The sequence below is a fragment of the Lutjanus erythropterus genome, chromosome 18 (assembly GCF_056507025.1).
Source record: "Lutjanus erythropterus isolate fLutEry1 chromosome 18, fLutEry1.hap2, whole genome shotgun sequence".
Lineage (NCBI taxonomy): Eukaryota > Metazoa > Chordata > Actinopteri > Lutjaniformes > Lutjanidae > Lutjanus > Lutjanus erythropterus.
In genome coordinates, this window is record NC_139334.1 from 27,422,630 (window position 1) to 27,447,564 (window position 24,935).

Consider the following 24,935-nt stretch of genomic DNA (forward strand, 5'->3'; position numbering starts at 1 on the left):
ACTGTACAAAGGCTTATGTAATATATCGTACCATTGTAGTAGCAGCAGTATGTGCACACTTCTATGTGCATTTAAATGTTTCTTTGTCAGTATCAAATCCACTCTGGACAAATCTAGCGCCCCTTGACCTGAAGTTTGTTAATCATTCTGCATGTTACACTGCTGACCCCATAATGAAAGAAAGCCATCGAATCTCCAGAGATTGTAGCAGGGTTCCTACACATTTTCAACTTCTAAATACGTATGTAAATACGTATTTAACACGCTTTTACTTTGAAATGCTTGTTTGATTAGATATTATAATTTATAAAGTATATGGGTTTTATGCTACCCAAATATGCAGCAGTATAAATGACATAACAATGAAAATTGTCATTTTGACAAACGTTACCAACGGCTTCTTAATCACATTTTCTTTGTAAAAGAATTTCAAGACCTGTGTAGGAACCCTGATAAGAGGAAGACATGCATAGAACATTAGTGTGACACACGATCGCAGAGAAAACCGTAGCATAACTACTCATTTAAACACGACATAAAGTCTGATTCTCTGCAACATCACACCACTGATACAAAGCCTTATACCTTTCACTAAAGGCTCTACTCATGTTTACCCAAACCCAACCAAACAGTTAACTGAGTTGAGGTTTTCCCAGATTATATCGTTTCCCCTTGTCCTACCGAAAACCAGTGACCCAAAAGGTTGGGGGGAAAACCCAAAATAAAACAAACAAACAAAAAAAACAATAAACTTGGGAATGTTCACACTTATAATAACTGCAAAAACTAATGAACATTTTGACCAAAATGGTGAAATGAGTGATCCACACCTGGCTGCAGTGAGACTTAGCTTAACTTTCTGTGTCGATCTGGTTTCTCACTGTTAAGTAGCAGCATAATAATAAACAGAATACAGTGAAAATTTCTGGTGGTAATGCAACCTCAGTGACTCAATGTGTTTCTTGACGGCCTCAGCTGTTTTTTAACACTTTGCTGCAGGGACTGAAGTCTGCTTTATTGCACTTTCATTAGATTCACTTTAGGAGTCTTAAAATAAAGCACTGGGATGGCGTTTAGCTATGTGATTAATGGCATCATTCATCAGTTGTCTGCAGCCAACAGGCTGTCCAATGTTTACAGCTCTATGGCCAAGCGCTCCCTCTGCTGCAGCGTGGCACGCAGACAAGATAACAGGTGGGCCATGGATTGGGTGACAACAGAGGAGGAGCGATTCTTGAGAAACCCCACCAGGGAGCCCACCAGAATCACACGGCTATCCATGCCTGTCCAGAAATAGAGGCATTAATTTGCCAACTGTGATAAACAGAAACGCACAAGCTCTAGGAGTGCGCGGTCGGAAATTCCCTTCAATTGTGAAAGTCTCATAGCTTGCAGGCTTAGTGGTGTAATCACATTGGTTTAAAGATGGAGTCTTGTGTTGCGTTATGTTTCAGATTTGTCTGCAAGTCTCATTGTCCTGACAACATGTCTTAATTTGAATTAACACAAGTGACCACATCAGTTTGCCATTTGTTCATTTGATAAATATGATACCTAACCTGCCTAAGTGCTAACACAGTTAGTGGTGTTGCAGTAGGCAGTCAGGCAAACAGCCATGCCATGACATAACTTGGTTTTCATGAGTGATGTCAACGTTTAAAAGCTCACCTGCACTCAAACTTTTCATGCCACCAAATTAGGAAACAAAGTGACATAGTACATAGACAATGAATGGACATCAGTAATTTCTGCAGATGCATGTGGTGTGAACACACATTGACCATTCTAGTGGAGTGTTCAGTAGATAACCCCTGTGCCCTCCCTGTCCCTCCCACAGTGCTTCCCTTGGAGTTAAATGAGACAGATGGAGGCAGTGGACATACAGACAGATTCTATCACGGATCAAACAGGTCAGGCTGTCCCTGCAGCTCCAGCTGACGGTTGAATAGCTCGATCTCTTCGTTGGCCTCGGCGATGTACTCTTTAATAAACTCGTCCATGTCTGTAGTAACAGCAATGTAAGGGAAAACAGCAGCACAATCAACACGCACAATAGTACAGATGCAAGCAGACCTGAATAGTGATTCATGGACACTTGCTTTCTTTGGGCAAAAAAGATCCTATCTATATTTGTCAGTTCGTAAGTACAAATTTTCACCGACTTATCTAACACAGACCCTTTTCATCAAAATAGCCTTTTGCCTAAATTGACTCACATCTACACTATATATAGCAGGTATGTTTTGTTAAACATCTAATTAATTATAGAGTATCAGTTTCTTTTTTTTAACCTAATATGAAAACTCTCCAGTAGACTTTTACAACTCTGAGTGTCCATAGTTTAGGTTCCACAATAGAGAACTATGACAGCTATGAAAAGGATACTGGGATGGAGGTTCCTTTTTTCTCCAAAGATGTCAACATATTGATAGCCATTGTAGAAGTAGCCAGGTGGTAGCGGGTCCAAGTGCCTTGCGATCTAAACAGAGACAAACAGTATAAATATCAAGTTCAGTCAAGGTTATTGACTGAGAAGGCTCACATCAATAACAGTTCCCGACCCAGCCCAAGCTCTCTTAGATGATAAGGAAAACCTCCAGAAAAACACAAACAAACAAACAAACAAAAAAAAAGCATCAGACCACCAAGAGAACATCGGCAAATGCCTGGTGAGGCTTGTATCTAACATCAAAGATTTCATACCCTTTTTGCTCTTGCTGTGGCATTTATTGACAATAAACTTAAAGGTAGACTGTGGAGCTTTCTTGTAAACAAACATAGTTATGTTTACATTTATTGTTTGTAGCAAAACATATATGTATCCCTGGGGTTTGTGGGATACATTTCATTCCATATATTCATTCCATATAACTGCGTTATTTACGCCCATGTTTACATAGTTAGAGGTCTTCTTCTCCATATTTTGCTGGCGCACTGCTAAATTTCTTACAGCCACAAACCATCAGCAGCAAATTGCGTATGTGCATTGCATGCATGTTAGTAATTCAATATAGGCACAAACAAAGCAGGTGCTAGCTCATAAAAACATTGCCCTTACTAGACTCCACAGAGTAGCTTCATTGCAGTTCTGTCTGCACAAAATTCCACCACTGGTAAATATAAAACTATCTGTATATTATTATATAATTATGAATATAAACAGACTCACATGTATGCGCTTGATTTCTTGTGGTGAGAGGGTATTTTTAGTCTTCCTTGGCTTCTTTGTCTGCTTCTGTAAACATCAAACAGAAACAACAGCCTTGTAGTTACACAACATTTTATTTCCTTACTTGAGTGATGCTACTCATAATAACAGATCTATACTTAGACTGAGGTACACCAACAAAGCTTAGTAAATCCAAGTTTATTGACGTAAACTGAAATTAAATCAATAGAAAGGTGCTTGCCTACTCAAATTAAAATAAGTAAATACAAAATAAAAGTGCATTCTGTCAGGACTTAGTAAGTATAAAAGAGGGGGTGAAACTCTTAACGTCTGACTGCTCTGTCTGTGTTCCTTCCCAAAATGTTACGCTGGCTCACACAGAAGCTCTAATGTCTCCTTCTTTGAGAAAAAAATGTTTGCCTAATTAAAAGAAGCAATTTAGACAGATATTAGAAAAAAACAGACAACAGCAAAGTAAGAAAAAAAAAATAAAACTGCCTGGCAGCAACTAGCAGACTGTTTCAATGGATCAACTGGAGTGAAAGAAAGAAGAGATGCATGATAAAACTCGGCTGGGTTGAGTCAGGCCCTTAATTTTTTTGAGGCACTTGATTTTGCTCCAGCCATATAAAAAAGGCAGTTATTTTAAAAGTTAAATCTCCCCAAGTGTAAGTTTAAACTTAATACTACACAGTTTTGTTGTTAAGAGTTAACAGTTAAGAGTAAAAACTAAACTGAGGTTAAAGGAGGGTTAAATTTAATCATTATTAAATTGAACATAGTTTAAAAGTTTGATACGATATCATTTAAAGTTAAACCATGATTTAATCTGTGTAAATGAATCCATGTTGGTGCTACCCAGCATTAGTTTGTATTGCCATCAAAAACAGCAGGGATATATTTATTTGTCTACCTGCTTGGCACACAGCCTGAGCCAATCCTTCAGCCCATCCTCAGTGAGGCCAACACCATCAAAGATCAGGAAGCAGGACGTGTCGGTCTCTTTGGGGCCGGGGGTCACAAGGTCAGTGCTCTGGTTTGGGATGATTCTCAGGCTCCCGCTCACTGTGTTGTAGCTCACCTCCATCAGTTGGTCGGAGTCTGGTTTGTTCCAGAGATGAAAGAGCTCACATCCAAGTCACACATACAGTTCACACCTTGTGTAACACCTGCTACTGCAGTTTCATATGGTAACAGCATGGCGTTGGTGGGGTGTTAATGTTTTAACATCCATACAACCGCTCTCTGTTCCCAAAACAGCTCACAGCACTCAGCACGTGTGTGGTAAAAAATAAGATAAAAGATGCCAAATATGTCCTAACTCAATGTAAAATATGTACTGAAAGTGCAACATCTACATACAAAAAATAACGTAAATTAATTAAATATAACGTGATGTAAATGATACACTACCCTGAAGACAGTGACTGAGATACACACTTGACACCAAGGGAATGTAAGTATTCAGATAAGGATCAAAACAGTACAGTCTCCACACTCGTTCCACACTTCTGTATCTTCCCAGCTCTCTACAAATATCTGCACGCTCTCTGCACATCTCCTCACAGGCACCTGCACTCTCTCCTCATGCAACAACTCTACACAGGTCTTCAAATGAAAAAAAGAGGGAGAAAACTATGTGGAGAAAACCAAACCGGTGGACTATGAGCTGAATTCTAAACACCAGACACCAGAGCAAGAACCGAGCAGTATTCCTACCGTCAGGAGTGTCTTGCCTGCTTTGAGGGCAATCTTTTCTCTAATAGTTCCCAAAACTGGGAAATGCAAATGCAGGGCAAATATTTACCAGGGAAAGAAGTCACATTTGTTTAGTAATGCTTAACAAAAGCAAGTTCTCTGGAATTCAAAATCTGATCTGAAAATTTGAAAAGTTAGCAAAACTGGCAATGTATTTTTTAAGACAAAAAATAAAATGAAAGCATGCAATTCCTACCAGAAAATCTGACTTTTCCCCAAACATTGTACATATTTCCTCTGAAGGGGCTTGGTCTCAGTGACGACTTGAATGCTAGAGAAAAATCATGAGAGTTTTAGCAGTAAGTATAGTGAAAAAATTGTAGGATTTAATAACATTAATTTAAATTTTCCTGAAAAGCAAAGATGTTGGCAAGATGTCATAAGTGCATCCTTTGGGGAAAACAGATTATTTCACAGCAACAACAGACAATTACTTTGAGACCTCAGTTGTCTCCATATTTGGAGGGAAAGGCAGCTTATGTAATCATCCTCAAACCCTGCCAGCTCATATCTAGAGCTTCTGTCACGTGGAACAGTCAAAAAAGGGGGGAGAATTCTTTTCCGTCTCACCTTTACAGCGGGTGACAAATAGAGGCCTCTCTAGGGGGCGGCTGAAAGCCACACGGTGCTGGGCGAGGACCAGAGACCCAGAACTGGAGAAGAAGCGGCCTTTGCACCTGAAACACAGAACACGTGCACATTACACAAATGGTGAGAAAGTTAAGTCTGGAGCAAGCCAAATGTTTGTGCTACATTTTGTCTTTGGCTGCAAAGTTGTTTACTCTACCAGCTGCCCACAGGAAAGAGGCCAGTGTGTGTGATTTGCTGGTGGAAGAGGATGATAAATCTATAAATGTAGATACTCCCATCAGCAGGTGAAAGAGAATCCTGTCTCGATTAAAGATTTAGGATGTGTAAGAGGCATCTCAACACACTAACATCCACATACACACAACGTGAAGCTTGACGATGAGTAAATCAAAAGGGCCAGACTCTGGCCAGATATCCAGTGTATGATCTGACGGGGGGATTTAGCAGAGGTTCATATTAGGCTGACCACTGTGGCATGAAGGCTGACTGGACCAGGTCCAAAGGGAAGGAGACCCCCTCTGTGTACATGGCAACTGCATGGCCAACAGCTTGTTACTGTGCTGCCAGGAGGCAGCTGGTGATAGAACACAAGATGCCCTGAGGGGCTTTACAGCAATCAGCAGCCGATACCCCCACCACTGCAGCCGAGTGGCAATTAAACGGCAGGGAGGGAGGCAAGGCAGGACAGAGGAACACCGAGGCGGGAATCAACGCCAATCTGTCGCTCAGCGGCCAAAAGGTTGAGTGTGGACACGGGAGGACACGCGGGGGTCACAACTAGTAGAGTGAAACATAGGATGAGTGTCTTACCATCCGGGGTAGAGGACATAACGTGCTCTCAACATCTGTGGCTCATTGAAGCTGCTATCAGAGAGTATCAGATTCACATCTTCATTCCTAATTAAGAATAAGAAAAAAATACAGAATGAATACGTAACACTTCAATTGTATAAATGTGTATTAAATATATGCAAATATATAAAATAACACACATAACTGCTCATGAAAATGTCCTTTTAATTATAAAGATGACACACACGTTCAACACAGAATGCATTGGGAAATTCTCATGACACATTACTGGAGCAGTGCTCTGACCCAACAGATTCAGACACAGACTCAAAAAGCGGAATAAAATGTAGCCTGGAGTGAATATTTTAGGCAAAGATAAAAGCAGTTAAATGACTGTTTGTGGCATTGATCACAATTCTGTGGGCGCTACCTGGTGACAGCTCCTCTCTCTGCCAGTATGAAGGCTGCGGTGGGGTTGGCAGAGCGTACCAACTGCTGAACATGCTGCATGAGAGGGTGCTTCTGCTCTGCTGTCAGCCCGGTGAACACCACTGTACTCACAATGCCTGACATAAAACGAGGCACAGAAAGGGAATATGAATTCCAGGAAAAACTGGCTCACTTTCCTGAAAATACAAAACCACATCTGTGTGGTCACTGCTGAAATACCAGATTTTACACTGGGTTTGATTTACTGGGATTACTGCTACTGTGTTCTACCTGCAGGCTGAATTTTAAGTGAAAAGACATTTTGATTCCTTCAATGCAATTGGAAAGATATAAAAATCATAATAAGTAATTCTGTGACAGATTAAATTGTGGTGGTTGCCCCTTTGCTCATCCCATCTCAGCTCCACCCAGCCAGACTTCACCCAACTGGTAATTTTCTGGTTCCAGTCACAAAGATGGTGAGGCTGACGGCAGTAAACTCAAATAAAATCTTCAATATGTCACTTCAGAATACAAGATGGATTGTGAACTCTGTGCTTTCGAACATCAGGTGATAGTTGGGGTAATGGGGGCGCTGAAGCTATCATGGGTTGGCCCTTTAGACTATCTAAAACTTTCGACAACACAAAACAGGCTGTCATGCTCCTACAATAGTTGTGAAGAATACCTGTATGATAATGGGTGATGTTTTGACCATCATCACAGCAAGCTCTGTGTAGAAACTCAACCTCCAAATGTTAATGTGCTTGAAATGTGTGATTTTAACATGTAGTAACTCCATAGGACAGACTGGGCCTCGCACAGGAAATGATTCACAAACAACTTCATCATATTTTTGTTTGTAACATGATTTCTTCTTATGCTGATAGTACCCACTGATTTTCTTATTTTTGCTCTTCTCTTAGGTAAGAGAAAAAAAACATCTCAACTTCACAGTCTGTTAGGGAGAGGGGCTCCTCCCACATATATTTCCTGCTCAACATATTTGCTGCTTTTATCTATTTCATTTGGAGAGACAAAACAAGTATTTCGGAGACATGCATGGGGCCAATATGGAAAAAAAAGTAATTAATTTAATCAGAGAAGTTGAACAAATATAAAAAAAAATACATTGTAAAAAGAAACATAAAGCTTTTCCTTAAAACTCCAATCAGCTGGTAAAAAATAGCAAAATGCATTTCATGTCTTCTCCTCTCCAACCATTTGATATATATAAAAAATATCTAACTGTAAGTCTTATTGTTAGCTCCATATTTGTGTAATATGTTGACAATAAGTTCAATTTTTTAAAGATGGAGGACAGTTCTGCTAGAGGATGAATCACACAACCCATCAACAAAACATTATTTCACATATTAATATATTGAACCTCCAGCTAGCTAATTTACTGTGAGAGTACAACCATTATTCTTGCCATACTGTACATGTAGAACTTCTATAACTTTGTTGAAAAAAATCATACATTTCTTAACCTTTAATGGTTATTACTTTTTATATTGTACAACCTGACAGCGTGACATATTTGGCATGGCTTTGTTGAACAGCTTCTAAAAGAGCATTACACTGAAAAAAATCAATATCAATGAATATCAATATGGTGTTTCCTCAGTATTAAATAAAGCAAGCTGGGAAATTACAGAGTAGAACAGTGGAACAGACAGGACTTACCTTGGCTGCACTGCTCCAACAGCTTAGGGAAAGCAAACCTGAAGTGACAGAAAAGAGACAGAAGAACTTAAATTAAAAAGTAAAATATACAGTATACTTGAATAAAGGGTAGGGCTAGGAATTATGTCTTCTACATTGTACCGAGATATGTTTAGGCTATTTTGCATTATATGATATATATCTCCATATTCACGTTTTCTCTAAAATAATATACCATTACTTATCAAAGTGCAAACATAATGATCTCATAGAATACCATGCATTTCTGTTGATTAAAATAGAGACAGACAAGTCTGAATGATATGGACATATCTAATGAACTATTATAACATTTTTGATCAAATACATCAATGTTGATATTGTGACAGCACTGTGGATATAATGACTGAGTAGGTAAAGGCAAATAATAGAACAGCTAGGATAGTCTGGACAGTTGAGAAAATTACATCATGTTATTTATAACAATATCCAAAACCTAAGAGAAAATCCCTTTTGGACTTTTTAAATCCCTGCAAGAAGACAAACAATGCTTTAAGAACATGTTTTCAAGTTTCACAAACAAAACACAACTGTTGAGTTAACATAGGAGTCTCATATCGTATCAATGTATTGATATATTGTCCAGCCCTAGTATAAGGTGAGTGAGGGTGTCTGCCAACCATCAACAAATACAAATTTAGTTCATCTGAAAGTCACTGCTGCACTGTGGATAGATTATGTTGAAAATAGGGTTTTTGTAGCCAAATGTAAGAGCTGCGTTTTAATTTATTCAGTCAAGAGGCCTCTTAATTTTAACTCATGTCTTGTTGTTCCACAGTATCATCACTAACAATAACTATTTATGACTAATGGGTGCTTGCCCAAGTTTACAGCAATAACCAGGCTAATTCCATGTTATGGCCCTTGGCTAGCGATCCGGTTATCAATCGTGAGGCTTTTTTCATCGGATGACATCATGACTATGACTGGCAACTGACCAATGTAAAAGCTTTCTGTAATCTCATTTAATCTTAACATAATTTATCCTGGGTTTTCAAATCGATCAGTGTTATACGCCACTTTGGGAATAACTCCTCTGAGCCAAGTCCCCCTCTAGCCACCACCGACCCTCCCCTGCAGCTCTTAGGGAGCCTGCAGGCCGGGGCATCAGCAATTTGAAAGGCATTTATCTTTCCTGTCCTGATGTAATGAACTGTCTACATTCATCACAAAGAATGGATCATGACTGACTGATGAGCTTCACTGAGGAGGGTGTGTTGGTCCTACATGTGGACCTGGGGGATTAAAGGGGCTATGCTGAAGGGGTTGACAGGCAGGTCAGGCCTAAGCTGGGCTAACCACACCCAATTAGCACCATAGTGGGGCTCCACAGACCTTCACACAATCTATGGCAACAGACAGTGATAGGGGGGCTTGTTGAAGATGCCCCAAATGGAAAAGTCAGTGCTAACCACATTACTAACTAAACCTCTTATTACACATTTTTCCACTGCTGAGCCAAGTGGGGCTTGTCAGAGTTTGACTGGAGGGTCATCGCAGCATGTTTATAGCACAGGATCCGAAACACATTTGAGATTCATTATGAAAGTTCAGCTGATTCCATAATCATCTTGTGTAACAGACTGTGGGAGTTTTGCTAATCCTCCATATATGCCTCACTATTTATAATTCTTACTGTTCAGAGTCATATTATACTTCAAGACATTTGTTATAACACTTTTCAATTAAATTTCTGTTGAAGAAAGACAGCAGCAGTCGCTTTCGTAAAAACTAGGCCCGCTTGACTGACTTCATCTGTCTCTAAGTATCGTTGGCCAACCCGGCTTGGCTGTGCAGTGGAAAGCAGCCTATTAACCGGAGTGGTATGTCATATTGTGTGGAGCAGCTCAGTAAATCTATGACAGTGAGAAGCTCTGTAAGCTACATCTAAAGCCTGTAACAAAAGGAGAGTGAGATTAAATGTAGGACTGATCCTCTCTGTAAAAGGGACCCTGCCTCGACCTCATCCTGGAAACCTACAGTGCTTCAACAATTTATCAACATCCGGCCCTGTCTGTCATCATCTGCTCTGTCCGTATGTTACTCGAAACCATGACTGCATGAAACCTTCAGTATGATTTTCAGGGTCCATCACTGGTGTGTTTTAGCATATTTAACCTCTTTAACCTTGCAAAATAAACCAGAATATGGCTAAATACACAGCTAATATTTCTTGCTAGCTGCTCACCTTTGTTGCATGCAACTACATTTACCGAAAAAGACTGCAAACCAAAAATGTGAGCAGCTGTGCTAGGAACAAATGGGAGCTATTTTTGGTGAAAATGTATGTTTCTGGAAGATACTGAGCATACAGACAGATAGCAGAATGGCAGATTCTGCTGCAGGAGTGATTTGAGTAGTTTTTTGTTGTGAAACTGGGTCACCGAATCCATTGTAACTGCTGTGAATCCTGGTTGACTGAACTGCCGTTCTCTGGAGCAAGCTACAAACTTCTTGTTTCACACCTACAGGTGGAGAGTTTTTTCTACTAATTGGATAGATTTCTGGTTAAGTTTTCTTTAAGATGGTGTTAAATCAAGCAGCTGCTTCAAAGTAATGATGATTTTTTTGTTTCCTTTTAACAGCAGCAGAGTTGAGTCTGAACCTAATCTAACGGAGAAAGAAAATTCACCTGTGCTCCATACAGGAGGCGAGGGGGTCCACACAGGCAGTTACAGAGCCGATGGTGAAACACGCTTGGACAACTGGGTCAGGGTGGAAAAGCACCGCCTGGACCACATCCAAAGCATCTGTGTATCTGTACAAGTAGGAACATTTACAAGTGAATAAGTCATCACATTGACAATAGTAAATTAATTACTTTTTTTCTTTTTTTAAATTTTAAATTCAATACTGTCTGTTACTGTTAAAGGCTAAGATCTGTTTTATGACCTGTTGGATAAAACTGTTAGTATCCATGACATTGAATGATGATCGTCATATTAGATTACTTTCACATTGTTCTATTTTTAACATGAAATGTTTCAGTTTATCTCAGCTCTGCTGGAATGGATGAGTCTTGACTTCGCAGTTCCCAGCTGTATCAAGCTGATCAGCGGGCTTTCTTACCCAGGTGAGAGCACCAACAGACGGGGTTTGCCTCCTGGGCCTCTCTGGCTCTCCAGGAAGCTGGACAAATACTGCTGCAGGTGAGAGGCTGAGAAGCTGTCACAGCTGTCAGGCCCAGGCTTGTACACCACCCACCTACATGAGAAGTGATAATCAAACTGTAGCATTTTTATCTGTCTTCCTCTCATTCTTCTTCTGCTTCTTCTTCTTATTATTATTGTAATTCTAACATAACTACAGAATTCAATATGTAAGGTTTAAAAAAATACAATAGGGGAAAAAATGTAACAAAATCAAAATGGATGAACTCTCTCTCACCTTCCACATTCCTTGTTCAGCTGGACCAGGAAAACAGAGAGTCTCTCCTTATGGCTTCCCGGCAATCCAGTGATGATGGTAATGACAACCTTTTCAGACATTAAAAAGCCCAAGTTAGTTTTAAATAGTATCAACTACACTTTGGATAACAGATGAGAAAGCATTCTTTGAAGGGACCAGAGAGATCCACTGCACCTTAGTCGATATGCTCACCTTGTCTCCCTGACTGCTGGCTGGATTCCTCAGCTCTGCAGAGGGGAAGAGCACCCCCAGGTGGTCATACAGAATGGGCTCCTGACCAATACTACTCAAAGCAAAGTGCTGAAGAAACCTGGCACAGACCAGAGTACAACAATCAGTAAGCAGAAATGGGGTTATAACTCACTGGTGTGACTTGATTTAAAAGTATTTTGGAACTGAGCATGGCAATGGACAAAAATGAGAGCAACAATATCGCAAAGTGCAACCATTTTACAGCTAAGACTTAAAGCTTCCTTCAACCAGCCAAGTCTTACATTCTCATTACTCTCTAATTACTTGCATTTACTCCAGTTTTTGCAGTAGTCATTTATGTAAAAGCATGAAAAGAGTGCTGGAACAGAACACTTATGAGACTGATACTGTAAAAAGTTTATTTTTAATGGAAACATGTCTGTTGATTTTACTTTGGACTGCATTCTTGACAAGGGTCAGCTGGTAACAGTTCAAGCTCATGGATGGATCTCTAACGTTACCGGCAACCCATGACTTCAAACTTAAAAGCTGTAAGTTTTGCCATGTCTTATGCTGTTTTAATGTTTATTGGGGGACAGTCAAGAGAAAATGTGTTAACATTAAGTCTCATTTGAGGCCAACTAAATAGCAAGAGTTGAAGGTCAGACACCAGTGACTGTTTTTTCACGTTGCTTTTTGTGGAGGTTTATACTGCGGTGTGAGCTGCATTAGCACTGAGTTTTATTTACATATGGAAGCAGGTGTGACCCTCGTCATCAGTGTGTATTTATGTGTGTGTAGTTGCTGTATGTAATTTTAATTGATATACATGCCCTGAAAGTAACAATATACCTTTGTGTGAAAACAAAAAGGTCGAACTGCAGGAATACATTTGCTTGGCAAAACTATGTAACTTTGATTACCACCAGTTTCCCCATTGACTAATCGATTGGCTGAGGAGTTGGTAGAATGTCAATCGATCAAGATTTTCTTTGGTTTAGGGCTGTACCTAAACCATGCAGTATATTTTAGGTGCAAGTGGTTACAACAGCTGAATGTCTCACTTAACCAGATGACAGATTTAGTACAGATTTGTGAAGACCAAGAAGCTGCCAAAAGGTGCTGAGTTATCCTCACATGCAGTATTAGGCATAATGGCAGGAAAGAAAATGTGTGTGCACTGTTTATTCTGGCGAGCCATCGAAGATACATTATCTTATACACTGTCTCTCAGTGGAAAAACCTCCCAAGTGTTGATGGTCACCAATGATGAATTACTGTATTAAGAAACACAGGCTTAAAATGCTATTCTGGGAAGTCTCATGATTAAGCAATACCTAGCATCAAGTTTTATTACTTATTCGGTCCAACTGTGAGGCACTCTACTGAGTGTGTGTACTAACATGTCCTGCTCTGGTAGCTGAGAGTATGAAGTCTTCAGGCTGCCTCTGCGTTTGGCCACCGGTGGCTCCTGACTGTCGTGCAGCTTCTGCAGTCTCGTGTGCCTGAGAGAAAAAAAAGTCAGAGTCAGAGTTAACCTTAATTACCCACCTTACATAACATCAAAAAGACTATGTTAACAATGGTAAAATATGTATCAGACAGCTTCTGATGAATCTTGTGAGAGAAATGAGCTTGGTAAAACATATTCAAACGTCTTTTCAAAAGACTGTAAGTTCAAATGGTATAATTGTGCCCCAATTTATCAAAAAGATCACCAACTTTTACAAACAGTGTCTGTGTCAATGTCTCAAAGGCAAAAACTCAAACTGGAGTCAAACATACAGACAACTGATCTTAAGTTGTAAAGCAGATAAAGTTATCTTACATGTTTTTTTGGCTCCAGGTCAGGAGCTCTTGGTCCACCAATTGCAGAGTGAGTCCAGATTCAGAGTTTTGCCACACTGACAAAACCTGAAAACAAGAGAGAGAAGAATCATGAGCTGTATCTTTGATGAGCACAAGATGAAGAGGAAGAAAAAACTTTTTTTGACTCACAGTAATTAACACAAAACCAAATCATATCCTTAAATCCACATATATTAATTCCTACAACATACTGTATATTTTTTGGAAATTACTGATCAGCAGTCGGTTGTAGTAAAACTGTAAAAGAACAGTGGATAAAAGAAGACATGAGTTTTTGTTTTTACCATGCTATTTGGAACACATGAATAACATACCAATAATTATAATGCTGTAATTACTATTGTAGGATTAACTGTGTTTACCATGGCTATAAAGAAATCCTTGATAGTGAAATTCATGTGTCATAGGCATGATGAGAGTATGAATCAACTATGTGTATCTTCAGTCTCAAACCCTGTCAGAGGTCATTGGCCAAAGGTCTTACCTTGGAATAGAAGGCCCTGTGGCTCTTCGACCTGGGCTGAAGAGCAATGACCAGACACTGGTCAGAGCTGTGGAGAGGGAACGGGAGGTGGGGGAGCAGGCTGCTCTTATACTCCACAAAGAGAGCTGCCACAGCACTGGAGTCCTGTTAATAAGAGGAAACACACATCATACACAAGTTGGTACCAGAAATTCAACTGCATATGAATTCATATTCAATGCTTTACTGTGATTTTATAGGGAAGCAAGAAAAGAACCTTCTTTTAAATCATTCATGTACTAAGTAACAACAAAACATCATGTCATATGGTAAATCTTACCGGATCATAGAACTTGATGGTGCTGATGTGATCCTTGGACAGAGTAATGCTTCCATATTGTGAGTGGATAAACAGGAGTCCCTCAGAGAAGAAAACGATTTTCCCTAAGATGAATATTTAAAGAAGTATTAAAAAATTGCCCTTTCACTCTGTGCTCCACTGACCACAAGCTTGGTACCTCGGCTCATTTTCTCCTTTCCTGTTTCCTGTCCGTAATTTTTAAGACAGTTAAAAGATGTTGCTGGTGGACCAGTAAATGCAACATATATTCACATCTTAAGTTAGCTAATATTACCAAATCACTAGCTAACTAGCTAGGCAATCTTCATCAATCATTTGCTGGCTAATTAGCTAGCACTTGGCTAACATTAGCGAACTTAAGATGGGGCGAGACTTAGGAATGGTCAATTGTAACTCTGTCACATTAGGGACAACAGAGGCCAGAATATATGTAAATGTAAATGTATTGTCACATATTATCCAAATTTATTCCAGGCTAAGTTAGAAATTTAAGAAAGAATGATTGTCCTACAGTTATACTACAGGTACATGGTTGAAATGTTAATATGGATGAAGTGTGTCACCTTCTTCTGGTGTGGAGAGCTGGCTGCTGGAGAACACATATGCAGCATCTGCTACAGTCAGAGCAGTTCCCAAACAAGTGCCTTCTTCTTTCTGTTTAAGACACATACTGTAAGTGATGAGGTCAAATGTTCATACGTATATCTGCGTGTTTTCATACGCTGCAGCTTCTGAACTTACCTTAGCAAGTTGTTGGGCTTGCTCAGATTGCTTGACATCAGATTCCAGCTAAAAAACACATGACCGTAAGACTTTTGACTACAATGCTAGAAAAATAGTTTATTCCTGAAACAAAGGATATTCTTTTCGAAAATATTAAATAAAGAGAGCAAAAAAGTAAAAGAAATCTAGACTAAGTAACTCTGTCTGTATCCAAACATTTGGTTCGTCACGTTTATGTGAAATGTGTAATGTGATTTTCAGCACCACACGTACCAGCCAGCATGCATAGCGAGGAACAGTTGTAGTCAGGATGGTGTAGCAGCTGTCTGAGGACACAGTGCCATCTGCAGGAGAATAAACAGACTTTTTTAAAGCGTAGACAAATGATCCAAAGGATGACAAACACGACAAGATGAATCACAAATATGTTTCTTAGCGCCAGAAAGAGGCTATTTTTAGACCTGGGGATTTGTCCTGCTTATAATCCAAATCAAATTTCCTTTTTGGAATCAAACAGCAATCCATTCTAATTAGACTTAATCTAATCAATATTGTACCTTTTTGCTGAATGTTGATGCTGGATTCCAAGAAGGATTCAGAGAAGACGACAGAGCCCAAGTCGCCTCCATTCCACTGCAGGTCTGGAATGTCATGGACAGTCATGGAGGCCTTATAAAACAACATACAAACAATCAAAAATTGGAAAATTGTGTACACAAAATTTCATTATTTTTCATTTGGTCCACCAAAATATAATATTCTTATATAACGTACTGTTTTTACGACATAACGGCTTTCTTCATCAGTCAGAGGAATGATCCTGAAAACAAAAACACAGACTCATAAAGTCTGAAATCACATTTTTACAAAAACATTTGAAGAAAGCGTCTGTTTAGTTTAATTTTTCAATTAACAAAGCGAGAATTTCATGAAGCTGTGTCAGAAATGACCAGTAAGGACTAGTTAATACTCACCTTCCTTGCTTATTCACCGCTTGAATGTTGAATTCACATTTGGACCTGAGGGGAGAAAACAGAACCAAAATGATTCAAACAGTACATTTCATTTCAAGCATGGCTGAAAGTCTCATACAGTGGACAACAGCGAAAAAATTAAAAATCAATCTGTACCTGAGAGAACTGCGGTACTGACTCAAATTCATTGAGTCCAAAGCCACTAGAAAGGTGTTCTCTGCTACATCCTTAGCCTACAGTAATAAACAAACCTTTATGAACAACTGTCCATGCAAGAGGAACAGTACATGCTGAAATATAAATGTTAAAATGGCTGCTCTTTTTTTTTCTTACCTTGGTAGCGCTGGTGGTACATGAGTAGCATTTGATTCCTGAAAGGACAGCTTGAACTGCAGCTGAATAAATCTGTGACAAAAGTCTGAAAAAAAAAAAAAAAACTTTCACTCAGACATTCTTTAACCTTTATCAACTGCCAACCAATAGCTTACATGGAAAAATAATTATCATGAGATCCAAAATCAAATTCACTTACGAGACTTCTGTTTTGTTTTGCTCTGTGTTTTGATTTCCTGTGGATGAAAAACACAAGTGTAAACAGCTGATGGTACAACTAAGGGCTTCTCATGTTACACTTAGACCCAGGCTAATAAATACATATTTGACCCTGTCCACAAGTACTCCAGTACAAACTATCACTTTAAGCCATGGGTTAGTAAACTATGCACTGCAGCAAAGCTAATAATTTTTGAAATATGCAGTAGATCAATATCAAAACTCTATGTCATATAGTAAAACCTCACCAAGGTATGGAGTGTGGGTGGTCCCAAAGAAATAGGTTCGAGAGCAGGCTAGGGGTCCTTTGGGAGCCACGCACTGCAGAATCTGATGGACACAAAAAGGGATTTTGAAGTCATGACATGTTTCCACTTCACAAAGGAGGCAGACAAAAGCGGCGCAATATTTACAGGTTCAGACACAGGTTCAGAAATCACGTTTCCTGACACAGGATGCTTAAGATGATTTATCAAGACACTGCTCTGCACATCACTGACCACTGGCTGTACCAGATTATTTCACCAGGTGGAGCTGCAGGCCAACTCTGCTCTTTAACATCAGCACTGTGATTCATGAAATATTAAGTACACATAATGAAAATAAGACATCAAAGTCATGTAAAATGCTGGAGACTTTTCACAATGGCATCTCTTCTATTCTAATTACCACTTTAGCAGATGCCCAGCCATTAACAAGCATCCAGTAGTAATGTAAGTAGTTTATATTGTTGGCTATGTCATTTCTTTCACATCATACTTTCTTTTAAAGTCAGACTCTCACCATGTGTCTGGCTGTAGAACCTCGAGGCCCTGTGTTGCGGACCTGATGACTCTCTGAGGGAAAGTTAAATGAATAACTCTCCAAATCTTCCATGGAGGAATGTGTCCCAAACAACACAAAGGGCTGCTGACTTTTACTGAAATAAAGAAACATTTGATTAAGCAATAATATTATTCTTCAACAAGCCAAAGATAAAACATAATTTCAGTATTAAGACAATGATCAATATGAAGAATACCTTTTATCTGTGATGTTGCTTGAGATCAGTCCATGAGAGTAATAAGTACGGAATGCCTGTGGATTGAAAAAAACACACTTTATGCAGACATGTAGCTGACAACATGTCACGCCATGAACAACGCCATCTGAAAATAGTCTTTGCATTTTTTGTAAACTACATAAAGTCAACAACAAATGCACAAGTAGTCATTGAAGTGGACACTTGTCATTCTAGTCATTTGCCCCCTCCACCTACACCCATTTGCATGTCCATGTTCAATTTACAGGAGAGGAAGTAGACAATTCATAAATGAAGTGCAGGAGGAAGGAGGAAGCATGATACTAATTTGAGCATGACTTTACTGCCATTTTTAATATTACTTTTGATCATATTGCACACGTATTTTTTTTTGTGCACTCTTCTCATATGGCACTGTATTTTCAGTTGTTTTAGATCAAATAACAACATGTATAGTATAGAATAAAAGGGAAAAAATGAAAAACATTCTATGCATTTTTTTTTTTTTTTTTTTATGTTTTTTCAGATAGAAAACAGCACAAGTCACAGGTAGGGCTGACTGATCATGATCATGTTATTAATAGTCTCTTATAACACAAGTATGACTGTGCTTAACATCTTATTTTGTTGCTGTTTATTATTCACTGAGTTTTGTCTAACAATATAATTATAATAATTTCTTACTAAATCACAATGTGATTCTGTTGAAAGGCAGTGAATTATTGTCTGGGGACTGTTCTATTCTTTTGTTGGAATGTGTGGTAATACACTTACCTCTCCTGCCTGTGCTTCGGATAGCTCCAAGATGGAGAGATGGCTCTCCAGGTCCATGCTGGAGAAAAAGCCACTCCACTGCTTCTCGAAGTTAACCAAGTCCTAAAATATACCAAACAACACCAAGGTTAGAGTACATATCATATTAAATGGTCATCTTCTAATGTAGTTAATTATCAAAATCAATTCCTTATTATTCTACGGCCTAATTGATCAGAGTAATCTTTAAAAATATTTCATTTTTAGATGTATGTATTTTCTGGAAATAGACATTTTAGAAGAAGGCTTTGCGGTTAAATGTAACAAAATTCTGCCAAAGTTAAAACAGCTGGTGAAAAAGAAGCTCAGTGTTACCTCTGTGAAGACACTATCCAGGGACACTGGGTCGAGTCTGTTGTAAACCTGCCACAGCTTCTCACTCATGTCCATTAGCTGGAAAAACAATGGACAAGTGCAATGAAGTGCAACAAATGCTACATGAACTACTCTTATATTTCAGAGTATGTATGCTTCAGAGGTTAACAAAATTTTAATTTCTGTGTTTTTGGGTTGGAAGGTACCTTGTATTTCACGGTAAAAAAGCTTCCTCCACCGATGCCTTCCAGGGCAAATGCTTGAATTAGGGGCCACTTTTCTACCATAAACATATCAAATCTCTGGATGTGTCCTGAAAGTAACAATAGAGCAGGTATAATTACTTCTGTTGTTGATGTAATTATACAATACGTACATGCTGTCAAGTAGGTGAAACTACATTGCATTCCAGTTTACTGAGATGTAATGTTATATCTCTTTAACACAAGTAGCGAATGAATGCGGAGATTAAAATGTGATGATATATACCCTGGGAGCTGTATGGTACTCCGATACGATAGCAGTCCTGCACCATTGTGACAAAACTGGAGATTTTGAATTCCTCTGCTGCTTCCTCATCTTCATACTGTGGAGGTGGAAAAATGTAGATAACTTAGAAAAGGACTAAATCTTAAGAATAACAATCACAATTACAAACTTTGCACAAAGGGTCATATTTAGACTTTTCAGCAGTGGAGCAAGTCTGACTATCTTTAACACACTGTGTCATTAGCTATATTTATATGGATCCTAATATTCTATTAATAAGCAGAATAATAGCCCAATCAGAATAAAAATGCCTAATGTCGAAGAGACTGGTTGGCAAGATTGAAGGAATTTTAATGGGACTGAGAGGGGCTTTCTTTCTAGTTTGAATAAATATATTCTTTTTGCATGTTTGCCCAGTGCCTAGCGATAGCATTGGGTGCAACAAAAGGAGGAAGGGACACCTAGTTTACAATCCTTGATGAGCTGTAAATGTTCTCTTGCACCCTTCCTCAGTTTAAAGCTGTAAGAGAGGGATATGCTGCTGAGACTGCTACTTAATTAGAAAGAACAGCAGAAACACAAATACTGTTCCCAGCACACAATCTTGAAAATTGTATTAACAGGCAGAACCACTTCTGTTATATTTCTGACAGATTATACACTTCACAGCAAGTGGTACCACTTTATGCATGTCAGAAAAATTAATTGTGATTAAATGCTTGTTGGCATGTAAACGCACATCTTTATTGTATGATTTTATTTAGTATCCATGTAAACAGTTAGGTTTAAATCTCTAATCAGAATGATTTGAATCGGGTTGAAAAAATATAATCCATGTAAATGCAGCTTTTGCTGAAGATTAATATACTGCCTTCACTATGCAACCAGTGTAGACTAGGTGTGCTATTTAAACTTGCTTGTCTAAAAAGCACATACCTTTCTGTCTCATGTAAAGCAATTACTGTTAGATTTTCTTGCTTTTGAAAGGGGCTACGCAAATAAACTCATCTTGCCTGAAAAAGCTTAATATTTTAAACTTCAAGGGTTAAAACTGCAGCCAGGTAGATAGTCAACATGTCTAAATACTATTAATATGGTTCCTACTCCTATCTTAAGCATACAGGAAGTGTAGTTAAGAGGACTGATATGTCTGTAGGGGAGGAAGGGGGGTGTTTAACCTCTGCCTCCGTCATGCAGTAGAGATGCAGGTTCCTCCAGTGGGACACGTAGGGCAAAAGGTAATTGTAGTTCATTGGGTTGCAGTACAGATGAACACTCTCCGCCTTGATCAGCAAGATTACATCTGAAAAGGAGACGATGTGTCAGAGTAGATAAAAACTAAAGCAGGTACAAAAATCTAGTAAAACAACATTTACCATCCAGCATTTCTTCAGGAAATTCCTCAAGGACATGTTCCAGATTCAGCTGATTCCTTCCATATAGTCCATAGAACAGGTATTTTGCCAGCTCAGTGCACCCCTCATTATATCTGCTGTCAATTCCTACAAAAATACACAATGACATTACATTCATTGGCTGTTCTGGAATCTCCATATCCATTATTTTACCCACAGCTGTTCTTAAAAATAACTTGCCCTACCCTCAGCAGAAAGTGCTAGTAACCAGGTCATATTAAAAAAACAAAAAGCCTTAAGATAACAAACTGTAACATACCAAGAGAGCACAGGATGCCATCAGGAGTGGCAGTGCCACCCTCACAGAGCAGAGACTGAACCTGGCGCAGGCGACAGCAACTGGGAGATATAACAATAAAAATCTTCTTTAGTTACTAACATGAATTTAAGATTAATGTTGAGCTGAAAGTTAATATTCTTAACCTCTGGAATAACAGTTGATAAAGAAAAATCTCAACACAAGGTTCAACTTAACTTGCTGTTTCCAGAGTTCAACCACATCTCATCTTTTGACAAGGACAATTGAACTGTTCCATCCACTTCAGAAATAACAAAGTTCAACCTTGTATTTAGATTTTTTGTCAAACTGCAGGTGAAGTTTACAAGTGGGAGTGAATCTGTCGAAAACATTCATTAGAGAAGTACGATATCTAAGATAATTATCCCAAAGATCACGTACAATTGTAATATATGCTAAACATGTGATGACTGACACAGATTTCAACGTTTTCATTACATAAAGTTCTACAATTATGAAATTGTTTCAGTGAATGCAGTTGTTAATTATGAGATAATTAGGAATAGGTTACTTATGAACTGTATCACTCATAATTTGTCAACAATAACAACAATTTTCAATGAAAATTTAAATTGTGATACAAAAGTGCTCATTCCCATTAATCATGAATCATGTTGCCACTTTCCAAATAATCACAATTTGATTTTTTTTTTAACCATATCCTTCAGCCCTTGTGGAAGTAAAAAAAAACTGTTAAACATGTGGGTGATGGAAATGCATGTTAATTTGGAAAAATGGGATTGGGGGTAAACATGGATGTGAAATGGAAAATGGAGAGGTTTTTGACTGACATTTCGGGCAGAAGTATTAAAATGTGCTTGCTGTGAACGAAAATGTCAAGTGGGTAAAGCAGACACAGAAACAGGCTACGTTTTTGTTACTCCTACCGTTGATGCCAGTTTGCTTAAACGATCAATGAATTTTGTGTTGTCAATGATTAGTCTAGCTAGTTACAGCTAGTCTACTGTATGACGGGAAAAATGAGTTTTTTTCATCATATCACGACTGTTTCAATCAAATCGGCTTTAAATTAATCAAAGCACTGAATAATTTCTTACAATTTGTTACATATTCATCACTTCTTGATTTATCAATTATTTTTTGTTAATTATATCGTATAATTGTACCGTTTAACGTTAGTTTCATGTTTTGTCAATAAAATATTTGACTGAGGTGCGGGGAATTCCTTGCAATGAGTGTCGCGATATATTTAACCAGCTAATTTGCACCGTTGGTATAACGTATAGCTTTCTAGACACCTTGCTAACGTTAGCATTAGTGTTAACGTTAGCCATGTTAGCTTGACAGCTTCGCTGAAGCGTTTTCCGTCAACACAATTCGATATTCACGTTACCTGACCGCTGGGTTGATTCCCGATAATTTTCCGTTAACTCTCCTTATACCGGCCATTGTATTTGTTGTCACGGTTCACACAGTTCACGTTTTAAACCGAACAACGTTGTGTATTTTCGGGCCGAAAAGCTACATCTTCTCCATCATCCTGGAGAATGTCTACACAAGATAGCATAGCAACGGAGCGAACCATTTCATATTTAGGGACGTCAAGACTAGCATTATGTTACTCTGGGGGGAATGCTGACAATATATGCCACTAACTAATAATATTTTATGAAAACATTCATAAATATAGCATCATATATCATACTGGGTCAATTTAGATATTGTCAAATGCGAATGTATCTGAATTTGTCAGATGGATTTCCCCGTTTTTACGCTGTGGTACTGCCTTGTTTTGGGCCGCTTTGACAGCGGCAGGCAGCAGCGCGCAGCAGCAAAGGGAGATGGTGCAATCCCTCAGTAATCTCAGCTGTTTGTATGTCGGCCGGGGGAACTCCCTCATATCGCCTGCTATAGATATGTGTATGTCAGTATTATAATGTATACATGTGTTATCGATGAGAATTGCATGGTTTCTATCAACTTACTGCTCTTCAATTACTCAATCAAAAGTGATAATCGAAGCAATAATCAGAAAAATAACATAAAAATATGTTTTATATTATTTAAGACGTCTTAAACTGATTTCTCAAGGACGCTGGCTCACATTGTATTGCATAGCATGGCACTACTTTACCTGTTTTGGCTGAAAAACTGCAGAGAGGCTGATTCAGCAGGTGTATGAACAAGGAACAAACAGGGTACCTCTCTGACTGGCTTCACTGTGCAGAGAGCAACAACTTGATAGACTCAGGAAGGAAAAGGAAATTGAACTTGGCCAGCCGATTAGGAATTTGAAAATGCCCAAACTGTAAAAGTGAAAGTGGCTTTTATCTTTGATGAGAGTTAGACTTGGGTTTAGGTGGTCTGTAGTGGTTATGTTTTATGTTAGGGTAAGTCTCCAGGGAATGAAGCAAGTTAATGCTACATCCCCCTGAGTGACTAAAACAACTTTATGTGAGTGTGTGTGTGTGTGACAGAGCAAAGACAGTATTCTCACTTTAGAAACATTATTTTGCACAAATGCATTAAGAAGGACTGCTTATATGTGAGTGAAGCAATGCTTGAGAGGGGAGGAACAGAATTCTTTGGTAGAGCTCAAGCATGACCTGAAGCGCGAGAATGATGCACGGTCCTGGTAGCTCATTCATCCTTAGGTTGTTCTGTGGAATTCACTTCCTTGACCACAAAACTGCTGGTGACACGTGAACTGCAGCAATCAGGAAGCATCTTATTTTCTTTGCCCTAATAATGCTTGTTTCACAGGCTGGGGAATCCAGTTTCAGGTACTATCTTGAGCTGACAAGGATCTCAGACCTGACAGACATGTCGCACAGTAAGTAGCTCTTTTCTAAAATGTGTGTTTTTCTACATATTCAAGGCTATGAATTACTCATTTACAAACCCCAAATTTTGAGACACTGGGTAAAACATAAAAAAAAACCATAATGCAAATACGTTTTGATATTCAATTGAATGCAGTATAAAGATAATATATTTAAAGTTCAAACTGATTAACTTCATTATTTGACTCATTCTGAATTTGATGCCTGCAAATTTTCCAAAAAAAGTTGGGTCTTGGGAAGGATTGAAGATACTAATTGTTGAAGATGTGAAAACGAAATTCTTTCTCATTCTTGCTTGATATTCGACTTCAGGTGCCCAACAGTCCGGTGTCTCTGATGTCATATTTTGCACTTCATAATGCACCACACATTTTTAATGGAAGACAGGTCTGGACTGCAGGCAGGCCACTCAGTTTTTCACAAAGTAAGTGAACGTCTCTCGATCCTTCGACAAGGCAATTGTCACAGCGTTCTGTTTCCCCTTCTCAACTTTTTAAAAAATGTTTTGCAGACATCAGACTCAGAATGAATGTATATTTACAAAAAGCAAATAAGTTTATCAGTTTGAACATTAAATATCTTGTCTTTGTACTGTGTTGAATGCATTTGAATGTAAGTCAAAGATCATTTTCACTGCATTCTGTTTTTATTTGCATTTGACATGTGCATGTCCCACCTTTTTTGGAATTGTTGTAATTGTAACAGATGCAACTGGTTTGCAGTCCATTCATTACAAAAATTGTAATGTTAAAGCTACCACAGGGAACTTTA

At 38.6% G+C, this 24,935-nt stretch overlaps 1 protein-coding gene across 1 annotated transcript; it reads right to left on the reverse strand.

Moving 5' to 3' along the window:
* Nucleotides 1-665: 665 nt before the first annotated feature.
* On the reverse strand, nt 666-22,952 carry dnaaf9 (dynein axonemal assembly factor 9). Its single transcript, XM_084742824.1, has 37 exons — nt 22,715-22,952; nt 21,322-21,401; nt 21,024-21,149; nt 20,826-20,950; nt 19,648-19,744; nt 19,365-19,471; nt 19,159-19,236; nt 18,805-18,906; nt 18,031-18,086; nt 17,793-17,928; nt 17,258-17,339; nt 16,990-17,026; nt 16,791-16,875; nt 16,614-16,690; nt 16,458-16,502; nt 16,258-16,303; nt 16,041-16,152; nt 15,757-15,827; nt 15,502-15,549; nt 15,324-15,414; nt 14,740-14,843; nt 14,421-14,564; nt 13,896-13,981; nt 13,471-13,572; nt 12,068-12,185; nt 11,855-11,943; nt 11,537-11,671; nt 11,100-11,225; nt 8,429-8,466; nt 6,741-6,876; nt 6,329-6,415; nt 5,498-5,604; nt 5,124-5,198; nt 4,083-4,270; nt 3,170-3,235; nt 2,386-2,479; nt 666-2,002 (listed from the first exon to the last, which is right to left on the reverse strand). The coding sequence occupies exons 1-37, from the start codon at nt 22,768-22,770 to the stop codon at nt 1,896-1,898; spliced, it is 3,459 nt and encodes a 1,152-aa protein (XP_084598950.1). The 5' UTR covers nt 22,771-22,952; the 3' UTR covers nt 666-1,895.
* Between the last annotated feature and the right edge of the window lie 1,983 nt (nt 22,953-24,935).

Bases quoted from the DNA above. Each gene is read 5' to 3' on its own strand.
- dnaaf9 (XM_084742824.1), bottom strand. From the start codon at position 22,770: ATGGCCGGTATAAGGAGAGTTAACGGAAAATTATCGGGAATCAACCCA. The intron at 16,304-16,457 runs GTGAGTATTAAC...TTTTGTTTTCAG, and splicing joins GCGGTGAATAAGCAAGGAAG to GATCATTCCTCTGACTGATG. The intron at 13,573-13,895 runs GTAAGATAACTT...TTTTTCTCTCAG, and splicing joins ACCTGGAGCCAAAAAAACAT to GCACACGAGACTGCAGAAGC.